Consider the following 11,204-nt stretch of genomic DNA (forward strand, 5'->3'; position numbering starts at 1 on the left):
TTTAAAAAAGAAAATAATAATTTATGCCCTTGACAAAATAAAAGATCTAATAATATAAATGTTTCTTAGAAAATATACGAAAAGATAATATAACAAATATTAATAAATCAATATTCACATGACAGCAGAAGTGACAATGCCTCTACAAGAGGACTCTGAGGAGGTTGCCGGCCGGCACACAGCAGTGTCTGTGGCAAGCACTGTCACCCCTTCTTTCTCCCACAGTGAGGTGTCTTCCTGTTTTTGAGAAAACCTGATGCAAGTGAATCTAAACTTAGGAAGCCGATCGGTTAGGAAGCTGGCATTTATTGGCGCCGCAAAATAATTCTTTACAAAAAAAAAAAAAAAAAAAAAAAAACCAAACCTTCTGCCAAGGACCCTTTAAATAGTTTGCTAGTGTGCTGAGGCGCTGAGAAGACAATTAACCGAACTCACATTCCTCCCAGTGTAGCTCTACAGCAAAGAGTGCAAGGCGAGTCTGAAGAGAGGCAGCCCCAGAGGCGACCTGAGACCCCGGTGGAGAGGATGCTCCTGACAGCGTGGGAATCATCCTGGTTCTTCCATCCTGACCTCTCACTTTTCTTGTCCCACCTTCCTTCTGGTAAACCTGCTTGCCCGGTGCTCTCAGGATAAAGAAGTTATAAAACTGGGGGGGGGGGGCGTGCAATGAACTCCTGGGTCCCTCCAGCAGAGTCAAGTGAGGGGAGAATTTGGGGTTCCGGGTATGTGTAGGATGTGACTGGATGGACACCTGACTCCCTGAGGGGGAACAGCCCAGTGCAACCCTCTTTGGATGGGACGCATCTTCAGGAGGATGCGTGAGGGCACAGGTCTTCAGGAGGATGCATGAGGGCGCACGCACATCTTAAGGAGGATGCATGAGGGCGCTCGCTCGTCTTCAGGAGGATGCGTGCGGGCACACATCATTTGTCACACTCCTCCTGGCTGCCCTCAGCACAGTGGTAGTGCTGTTCACAGAACTCTTGGATCCGGCTACAAGCCTCCAGCATCATCACCTCGGGGACCGTGATGACAACTCGGAAGAAATTTGGGTACTCGAAGCACTGCGAAAACAAGGACTTGTTATCTCCAGGGCAACTGAATCTGATACTGGCTCACCCTAGCGTAGCCAGGCCTCTAGTCTGCAAGACCCATTACATGAGGGGAGTCAGTTTGCTCCACACCCATGCCTGGATTGCCGAGTCAGCCACTGAGTGACTTCGTCTTAAAATAAACTGTTCTCCTCCCACCCCCAGTAGTGTTTCCGACTCATCTTCCTGTTACTGGGGGGATAATGATGGAATCTTATCAAATGAGAACAGTTGGCATGGAAGAGCAGGTTAGGCTAAAACATAGCTCAGGAAGACCTCCGGGTCTGGAGACACGGCACTCACCGTCGCTGGGAGGCAGTGGACAGACTGCTCGGCAAATAACCGCTCTGTGAACTCCACATCATTCTCAAACTCTGGGAAATGTTCCATCTCAATTCCAACCTGTACCAATGAGAGCAGAGAGACCAGTGTGTGACCAGAGGAACACAGGCCAGTTTCCTGTGCCAGAAATGAGAGCAGGGGCTCCTTGAAAGCTGTCTGGGAGCTCTCCTGTCCACAACTAAGAACATCACCACTCAGAACTCAGGAGCTCCTAGCTGGGAGGAGAGGGCATGTTTGTGTTCATATTGGAGTTTATCGGAAGGTTCCTTCCTGGATGTTGATAAATAAAGATAGAAAAAGAAATGCCGTTTTTCTTTTCTCAAAAGAGGTAAAGTTAGCCTTAGGACCAAGTAATTTTTTACTTTGTAGGGTCGACCCCATCAATTACAGGACAATTAGCATCCCCGAGCTACAAAATCCCTATGTGATCCGCCTGTCTCTGAAGGAACCAACATCACTCTCAGCCGTGAAACACAAAGCATGTCCTTTATCTATGCATGAGATGGTGGCTGTACTGGTTGTTGGGAGAGTTTTGTGAATACAGGTTAAATCGAAGCACTAGGATAATTCATAACAAAGCAATTCCTCAAATGATGGGGACCGGTGCCTAACTCATTGTCTTTGTAGATGGAGGCATGCCCTGCTTGGCCACCCGTGACAATCCTGCCAAGCCAGTCTCCTGTGCTTTATCACTTCTGTACATACACACACCACACACACAACTCAACACACATGCACACATACACACACACACACAACTCAACAAACACACATACACACATGCATGCACACACCACACCACACACACAACATACACACACACACCACACTTACCATAAGGTACATGGCTCCAGAAGGGCGAACTGGCTGGAGTCCAGGAATGGCAGCCAATGCCCCATAGCAGAGTTCTGCATTGGACTACAAGAAGGGGCAGAAAGAAAAAAATCAAGGATCAAAGTTTAAGTAAAAGAAAAGCATGACTTTTACATGTAAATTTTTGTATAATAAAGCTATTTTTTAAAGAAATAAAAATCATCATTGAAGGTAGAGCCTTCATTGAAGGCACAAAGAGGTAACAAGACTAAAACCCCCTCACTTCAAGTTCTTAGCAAGACAGAGTGAATTACAGGAAGTGAGAAGAATGTGCCTATGGAAAATGACATTGACGCCCCACATTGGAACGGAAATTAGGGAAGCTTATTCCTTGTTCCACTGATGTGTTCTCTGGCTCCCACATTCCTCAAGTGGAAGGCTCCCAGCTCCCGTTTTACCTTAAGGAAGCTTAAAGTGTCGTGGTAGAACTCCTGAGGGGTCCGCTGAAGGATGCTCTTCAGGGCCCCCTGGACAATGGTGCACGGCCCCAGGATCCTCTGGCTCAGCTTCACCAGCCCATCTCGAATCTAGGATCCCCAGGAAACAACGATTTAGCCCTTCTAAAACACCCCTGTGTGGTGACTCTATTCTGACCTTTCCATCAGGATTTTAATCTCTGGAAGGGAAGGTCCCTAGGGACCCTCTGACATTACACCACCTGCGTCTACAGTCCAACTCTGTCACAAACCTGTATGTAACTGTGGGCAGATGTTGTAACTCCTCTGCACCCTGCTTTTCTTGGCTGTAAAATGGTCTCAAAGGGTGTCATGAAGATAAAATAAAAATAGGGTTCATAACACATGAGCGATAGTGCTTTCAGTACGGTGAATGTCCGCCCTTCCAGAGTCTTAACATTGGAGGCCGATGAAATTTCTTCACAGACCCAGAGACCCAAACTTGTGACACTGGTTTGGATGAGGAATATTCATCACATTCCCAGGCACTGTGAGCAATTCTGTGGGGAGGGGGAGGAAACCCTACCTCCGCAACACTCAGTGTTCAAACCAAACAAACACGAAATTGCTCACGCCATTTTACCGTATTGTTCTCACCTCGTTGCCAAAAATGTCTCTTCGATCATGGATGAGGATCCAGCCCAACCTCCAGCCAGGAACCAGCCAGCGCTTGGCCAACCCACCACAGGACAGGATGGGGACATTGGTGCTGAGGGTGGCCAGGGGTTCGTATTTGCCATCAGAAAACACCTGAGGAAAAGAGGAGCTCTTGAATGTTCTGGACCTTGAGCCTTCCATTCCCCTCCTTAGACGTCGAGGGACAGAGAAAAGGATCGTCAGGCCCCTTCCCACCCTCAGGCATGACTGGATCCCACGTGGTTCAGGAAAACTTATCCAAAGGCAATTTGGTGTGTGGTCTGGATTAAAGGAAACCTAAAATGAGTACAGAGGCGCTAGTCCAATAATGTGTACAACTTCTGAAAATTGGCACTGTGGAATTAAGGCTGGTGGAGTTATAGATTTAAAAATAAAAGGTAATAAATAAATAAAATAATCCAATATCTAACATTCCTGGGCCAAACTATGTTGCAGAACTCAGACTTTGGGATGGATTAAAAGGCCACACAGCACATTTGTCATATGTAATATTTCCAAGGCAGTCTAGAATAATACTTCCCAGTCAGTAATACAACAGTCCTCCCTCTTCATCTGCACCTTTTTTTAAATTTCTGATGCTAGGAATTGGACCCAGACTCAAGTATGTACTAGGTATATACCCACTGGGTTACATTTTGAGGACTGCCCCCCCAACTCTTAAAAAACACATCTATAAACAAGAAATCTACAAACACCTTTATTTTTGGGTTTTTTTTTTTTCGAGACAAGGTTTCTCTGTAGCTTTGGAGCCTGTCCTGGAACTAGCTCTTGTAGACCAGGCTGGCCTCAAACTCACAGAGATCCCCCTGCCTCTGCCTCCCGAGTGCTGGGATTAAAGGTGTGTGCCACCACCGCCCAGCTACAAATACCTTTATATCCTAGCAACTTGGCATCTATATTCAAGAACTTCAGGATTCCCCAGTTCTTTGAATTAAACAAGAAAACAACAAATGGGCTAAGGAGACATGGCCTGTGCATTTGAAGAGAGGGCTGTACACAACTTCCAAAGATTCCATTAGCTAACTCTAGACGCCCAATCAAACAAAATGGCACTGGCACTCCTATAGTGTTATAACCCACTGGACTTACCATGTCACCGTAGATCTCATCAGCTAAGATAGGGACACATTGCCTTTCAGCCACTGAAAATTAAATAAACAAACAAACAAACAAACCATGCTGGAATCATTTTCAGTTTGAATGATCTCATCATTTCTTCACACCTAGGCCTCTGGGGTCTGCATTCTAAGCTCGTGTTCTGACAGTCCTCTTAGGCACTAAATACATCTGGCATTCTTCCAGGATGTTAGCCTAACTCTGCCGTTTAACCACCTATTTCAGACTCTCTCTTCCACATGGCAGTAGCGAAGGCAAATACGGGTGAACAGCCTCTTAACTAAGATGCCTGGGACGGGGGTTTGAGATTTGAGTGTCTTATTGTTATGATTTGTTGGGAGGTTTGTTTGTTTGTTTGTTTTTGTTTTGGGTTTTAAAAAGAGGGACTTGGGCATATTTATACAGACTTGCCATTTGAACGTTTCTTATCTGAAAATGCCAAATGCACCAAATGAAATGCTTGCCATTTGAGGATTAGGGATGTGCAGCCTGTATATCTCATTTCCCCTTTTTTTTTTTTTTTTTTTGGTTTTTCGAGACAGGGTTTCTCTGTGGCTTTGGAGCCTGTCCTGGAACTAGCTCTGTAGACCAGGCTGGTCTCGAACTCACAGAGATCCGCCTGCCTCTGCCTCCCGAGTGCTGGGATTACAGGCATGCGCCACCACCGCCCGGCCTCATTTCCCCCTTTTAAACTAGCCCTGGTGTCCATGACACGCCATTGACTAGAGCTGGGGCTGGCATTTTTCCACCTCCATCCCAGGCTCAGGACAACAGCTAAAGGATTCTGCTCTCACTTCTTCCCTGTGCAGGGGCCTTTGGCGCTTACCTGCCAGTATCTTCTGAAGGTGCCTCTTACTGAATACGGAACCACAGGGATTTGAGGGGTTGTTGACAACGAGACAAGCCGTCTTGTCATCAATCAGAGATTCCAGTTGTTTTAGGTCAATTTCCCAAGACTTCTCAGGCTGAGAAAAAAAAAAAAGAGTGAGACTAGGATGTTTTTGAAAAATTTGGGCGGAATGCTCTACCCAAGGGTTTAGTATAAAGACTAGAGTAAGAGGCCGGTGAGGTGGCTCAGCCCGTAAATGCCACTAAGCCTGATCACCTGACTTCCATCCCCTCGCCCCACGTGATGGAAGGAAAGAACTGACTCCTGAAACGTGTTCTTAGACCTCTACACATGTGCCATTGCTTGCACACACCAAGCCCACACATGGCCCACACAACCACACCCCATGCACAGAAACATACATACAAAATAAATAAACATAATTTTTAAAAGAATAAACTCTGCCTTTGAATCATTTCTTTTTCTTTTTTTTTTTTTTACAGGGTAGTAACTGAGCACTTGAGTCAAAAATTAAAAGTCAGAGCCTGGAGAGATGACTCAAAGGTGAAGAGTTCTTGCTGTGCTTGCAAAGGACCCAGGTTCAATCCCAGCACCCACATGATGGCTCACTGCCATTTGTAGCTTCAGTTCTAGGGGCTTTAACCCCCTCTTCTGTCAGGCCCACAAGTGCCACACAGACAAAATTCTCATACATTCAAGATAAAATAAACATTTTTAAAAAGTCAAAAGTCGATTACCAGTAGATTGTAGAGCTTGACCTCAATCCCCATAGATTCAGCCAAAGTCCTATAGAGGGAAAACCCGGGTCTCGGAATAAGGATGTTTTGTCCTGGATTGGCCAACACAGCTAAACAGAGCTCGATAGCCTGACTGCAGCCACTTGTCAGAATGACGTCCTGCAAAGAAAGGAGAAGGGTGGACTTGGAAGCAATGATTAACTTACTTCAAAAAGTGCCAAGAAAATAGGAAAGGTCGTGCTGAGCCCAAACCAAATCTATCATCTATCTATCATCTATCATATGCATGTGTCTGTCTTCCTAATACCCATCTCTCATCTATCTCTAAATGTTGTTGCAAATGATGGCCACTTTAAAAAAGTAAACAAATCTCTTTAAAAAGAACAAGCTGGCTATGAGTCAACCAACTTTCAAGGGAGATCTTCGATTGACCTTGGACTACTTTTCACCAAGTTATTTATTTACTTTTGATGGCAGACTTGAAGCCTGACTTTTCTCTGAACTCAGATAAAAGACATCTCTTTGATGAGGAAGTAGACAATCCTCTTCTTGGGCATCACCCAAAGCACGGCACTCTGTTGCCATGAGACCCCTAGCGTTCTCTCTCAATGCCCTAAAATGAGTGAAGGAAGACACATTCTTAAACACATCCTAATGATAAATTCTTTGAAATTAAGTTATTCACTATTTTTGAATAGTTTCTCAATGATCTTCTGAAGGAAATAAAGTCTAGGATGATTTGGGGGTCCTTTGAGACTCGGTGACAATACTTCATCAGTGGTAGGAGACACCTCTTACACTGTGGTGATATTAATCACAATTACTGATATATGAAGTTCAAATCACCACTCCTTGTGGGATAGAAACAAGGAGTCTGCTTGCACTCCGTGGCCTCGAGGCTGGTATCCCGGCTCACCTTAGCTTCCAGGGGAGCCTCCGCGCAGTGATAATAGGAAGCGACCTCCTCCCGACTGGACAGGTAGCCTGAAACGACAGGGGAGAGGAAGCTGGTGGTTTTCCATCCTTGAGTGACAGTCGTGCCCCAAACACTGCTTCCAGCTGCTTCCTGTCCTTGCTCGGGGCCAGTTCATTCTGTGTGCCCAGTCACCATATGTACAGGGAATTAACTTCATATGTGGCAGCATTATGAAAGGTACAAATCTATGACGACAACAAGAAGCAGTTCACAAACCATAAAACGCACAATCTAACCTACTATGATTGCATTTTATGGTGCTGTAAACAAGGGTTTAAATTATTCCTGAGTCCATTTATATGGGGTCTATTTTTTTTTAAATGCCACCAACAGTTTCAATGCATATGATCCAATTTCGGTGTTTTATCTTATATAATATACTTATAGTATCTTCGTACAAGGGTTCTCTTCTAGAACATTCCCAATGCGGCTTGCAGGCTTAATGTATTGTCAGTTTCAAACCTATTATATAATGTTTTACAAAATTGCTTTCCAGAAGACAAGTTAGCAAAGATACAAACTGTATTCATCATCTTTAATTTAAGATACACCAATGGTTCTTTCAAGTGACATTGATCAACATTTCCTACTTTATTAATGGAAAATAGGAAAATAGGTGGTCTCCAGGGAGAGTGTATTCCTAGAGAGCACCATCAGCTCCGCTCCTTCGCTGTGCAGTGCTCAGACCCTATCAACACTTCTCAGATGAAGGCTTGATTCCAGCTTCCAAGCTCCATTACTTTGGATAATAAAGGTATTTATTTGTGTAGTGTGGGGTGTGCACATATCCCAGCACCTGTGTGGCAGTCGGAGGACAACTCTGTGGAGTCGGCTCTCTCCTTCTGTCGTGTGGGTTCCGGGGATTGAACTCAGATCATTAGGCTTAGCAGCGAGCACTTTTACCCACTAAGACATCTCACTAGCCCTCATTATAATATTTCTGTGACCTAATATTGAGTCTTGAATCCGATTGGTTTTTGTGCAACTTTCTAATATGTAAGCAATCCACCTAAAAGCATGTCTCAGCTGCACAGTGGTGGTGCACACCTTTAATCCCAACACTCAGGAGGCAGAGGCAGACTGATCTCTCTCAGTTCAAGTTCGAGGCCAACCTAGTCTATGGAGTGAGTTCCAGGACAACCAGAACTACACGGAGAAACTCTGTCAATAATAATAATAATAATAATAATAATAATAATAATAATAATAATAGCCCTGTCCCTGATTCCTCCTGGAAAAGCTTTGAATCTGATAGCAGTATGAAACTATGCTGCTGTTTTCTTATTCTGCATATAGGAATGGTTCAGTGTATACCACACCCAGGGGAAGATACACAACGTGCAAATAAAGTCAAGGAATTATTTATTTTACCAAAATCTTTAGAAGAGACATTTGGACAGGTAGAGTTTCCCTAAATGGGAAAGTGTCCAGCTCTCGGGAATAACTCCTGTCCCCAACGTAACAGCCATTCTTTCTTATGTCCCCTCTTACACGCTTAAAAATGCATGTCAAAGAGATCAAGGCTGGGATGAAAGCATAGCTTCAACCCACAAAGAAACAAAGGAGCTATTTATAGGGGCCAAGTATAAATAAATGCAGAGCCCAGAGGACTGAGTGCCAGCCAGACTCACTTGGGCCTTCGTGGTAAAGATGGCCGAAACTGCTTGAGGAATGACTATGTTTGAGCACCTAATGGGGAGAGTCCAGCAAGCAGACTGAATCAGGAAAGAAATTAGACCTCAGTAGCTGCATTTAAGAATCCACCATGGGGGCCTTCTCTAAATCTAAAGGGCTGTTTCATCTTGGGCTCTTCAGAATCATGAATCAGGAAATCAGAGGCAATTACTATAGGTGGAATACTGTTCAAAAATCATGAAAGTGGGCCGGTGAGAGGGATCAGTAGCTAAAGGAACTTGTTGCCAAGTTTGGCAATCCTGAGTTCAAGCCTTAGGACACACATGATGGAAATAGAAAACCAATTCCCATAGTTCTCTGACTAACACAAACACCATTGAGCTCTCTCTCTCTCTCTCTCTCTCTCTCTCTCTCTCTCTCTCTCTCTCTCTTCCTTCCCTCTGTCCCCTCTGTTTCTCTCTGTCTCTATGCATGACACACACACACACACACAAATAAGTTTAAAAGCCAATCATGGTAGCACATGCCTATAACCCAAGTTCTTGAACAGCTAAGGCAGGAGGATCACTAGTTTGAGGTCAGACTGTTTAATGTAGCAATGTTCAAAACCAGAACAAAACAAGAAAAAGCACTACAGATTTTGAAGCTACCAGGGTTGTCTCTGGGCAGGCTTACCAATGGATGGGGCATAGCCATTGTATTTCCCTGAGTCCAGGGCATCTTTCATGGCTTGGGTAACTTCAGGGTCTGTAGGCAGGTTTCCAAACACAGTAGGGTCACCTGTTCATGGAAGAGGAAAGTGAAAGAACCACTAGAGTTTACATCAGCGTGTTTGGGTCTCCTCTCCTCTCTTCCCGACAGCCCAAGAGGATGGGAGGTGCGTGGGCAATGCCAACCCTCCATCAAGCGGACCAAACTCACCGATTGACAGCGAGATCACAGTTTTGTTTGGATTGGGCTTCACCTTCATGTTGTCCACGATGGCCCGGATGGGATTAAAAGTGTTATTGGACATGTCGGAGGGCCTTACGTTCCATCTGGCCTTCCTGCCTTTCATTTTTCCCTGCACCGAGCTTCTCCCACCAATATTGACATGCACATCCAGAACTGAAGGCAGGCTGGCACTGTCATTTGTCTGGATCACGTAGCGGTCCATGACTCGCAAAGCCTACAGGGAAAAGAAACACATCGCTGTGATGACGAAAGCAGGGCACCGTGGAATGGGGAGCTATGTATGGGCCTAGGTGGGGTGAGGGGTAACTTCGCAGATGCATCTTGCTAACTCTGTACAGACTTCCACTTGCAGGTTAGCTTTGCTGTAAATGGGAGATGGAAAATAGAGTAACAACCCATCTTACAAAATTAGCAGGAAGCATTTATTTATTCCCATTTAATTTATCTGTTACAGGTGGGGCTTTTCTCTTGCCTTTTGTGTGAGAGTAGGAGAGCATGCAGGTGTGCCAGTACAGACCAGCACGTGCCACTGCAATGTGCGAAGGTCAGACGACAACCCCGGGCATCAGTCCTCACCTCACACCTTGTCTGAGGCAGGGTCTCTGCCACACCTCGCTGTGGGTTCTGGGATTACAGATGGCTGCTGACATATATAACTTTACATGGGTCCTAGAGATCTGAAATCAAGTTCTCATCTTAGGTGACGAGTGCTTTCCCTACGAAGTCATCTTCCCAGTTATGAATAAGTGGGATTCCTCTGTAGGCCACTCCAATGCCCATGCTCTAAGACAAGCCAAGAAAGTTTTAATCAAAGCATGTCGGGGACCATCTGTCCACAGAGACACTGCCCCCCAACAAAGGGTCTTCCCAGTAATTACTTCAACCTTGGCAGCTTGGCAAGACCCTGTCTGAGAAACTTTATAAAACTAAGGTAATATCTCAGTGTGAAGCGCTTGCTCAACAGTGCCAGTGTTCAAACCCTAAAAACAGAGAGAGAGAGAGAGAGAGAGAGAGAGAGAGAGAGAGAGAGAGAGAGAGAAAGATGAATATTGATGCCAGTTAAAGTAAAACCATGTCAGATAAGCATCTCAGCCCTGGATAGGACAAGGCAGAACATCAGAAAGAAAGGCAGGAATGTCCCAATCACCATCACAGCCCAGAGGACCTTGGGAATTACCTTCCACGTCTGAGCAAAGCAGCCTTCAGGCACCAAACCTATGAGCTCACGAGCACTCCTCCACCAAGTCCTGTGACCATGAGTTCAGGTACAAACCTGACCCTTGAAATAGTTTCAGCCAATGGGCGTTGGGCCTGAAGCCCTTGTGCCATTGGCTGAGAGTGAGAACTAAGCCCTCCTCTGAACCTCCCCCAACACACTCTGCTGTTTCTCACCCCAACCCTTGGTCATCATCCAATCTGGGACTTATCATCTCCTCAAGTAGCTGGAATTCTTAACTCTTTCTGGTCAATTGGTGAGATGTAAACACTGTGGATAACAGTGAATAACTTCGTTGTCCT

At 45.2% G+C, this 11,204-nt stretch overlaps 1 protein-coding gene across 1 annotated transcript; it reads right to left on the reverse strand.

Moving 5' to 3' along the window:
• Positions 1-288: 288 nt before the first annotated feature.
• Positions 289-10,929, reverse strand: Tat (tyrosine aminotransferase). The gene is made up of 12 exons (XM_005345684.2): positions 10,864-10,929; positions 9,654-9,900; positions 9,408-9,512; positions 7,038-7,105; positions 6,122-6,280; positions 5,361-5,499; positions 4,508-4,560; positions 3,359-3,511; positions 2,705-2,833; positions 2,268-2,351; positions 1,395-1,493; positions 289-1,064 (listed from the first exon to the last, which is right to left on the reverse strand). Exons 2-12 carry the CDS (start codon positions 9,886-9,888, stop codon positions 924-926), a joined length of 1,365 nt encoding a protein of 454 aa, XP_005345741.1. The 5' UTR covers positions 9,889-9,900; positions 10,864-10,929; the 3' UTR covers positions 289-923.
• Between the last annotated feature and the right edge of the window lie 275 nt (positions 10,930-11,204).

This window comes from Microtus ochrogaster, chromosome 4 (assembly GCF_000317375.1).
Source record: "Microtus ochrogaster isolate Prairie Vole_2 chromosome 4, MicOch1.0, whole genome shotgun sequence".
NCBI classification, from domain to species: Eukaryota; Metazoa; Chordata; class Mammalia; order Rodentia; family Cricetidae; genus Microtus; species Microtus ochrogaster.

Bases quoted from the DNA above. Each gene is read 5' to 3' on its own strand.
- Tat (XM_005345684.2), bottom strand. From the start codon at position 9,888: ATGGACCGCTACGTGATCCAGACAAATGACAGTGCCAGCCTGCCTTCA. The intron at 2,834-3,358 runs GTGAGAACAATA...TGGGGATCCTAG, and splicing joins GAGACATTTTTGGCAACGAG to ATTCGAGATGGGCTGGTGAA. The intron at 1,494-2,267 runs GTAAGTGTGGTG...TCATTGGTACAG, and splicing joins CTGGAGCCATGTACCTTATG to GTTGGAATTGAGATGGAACA.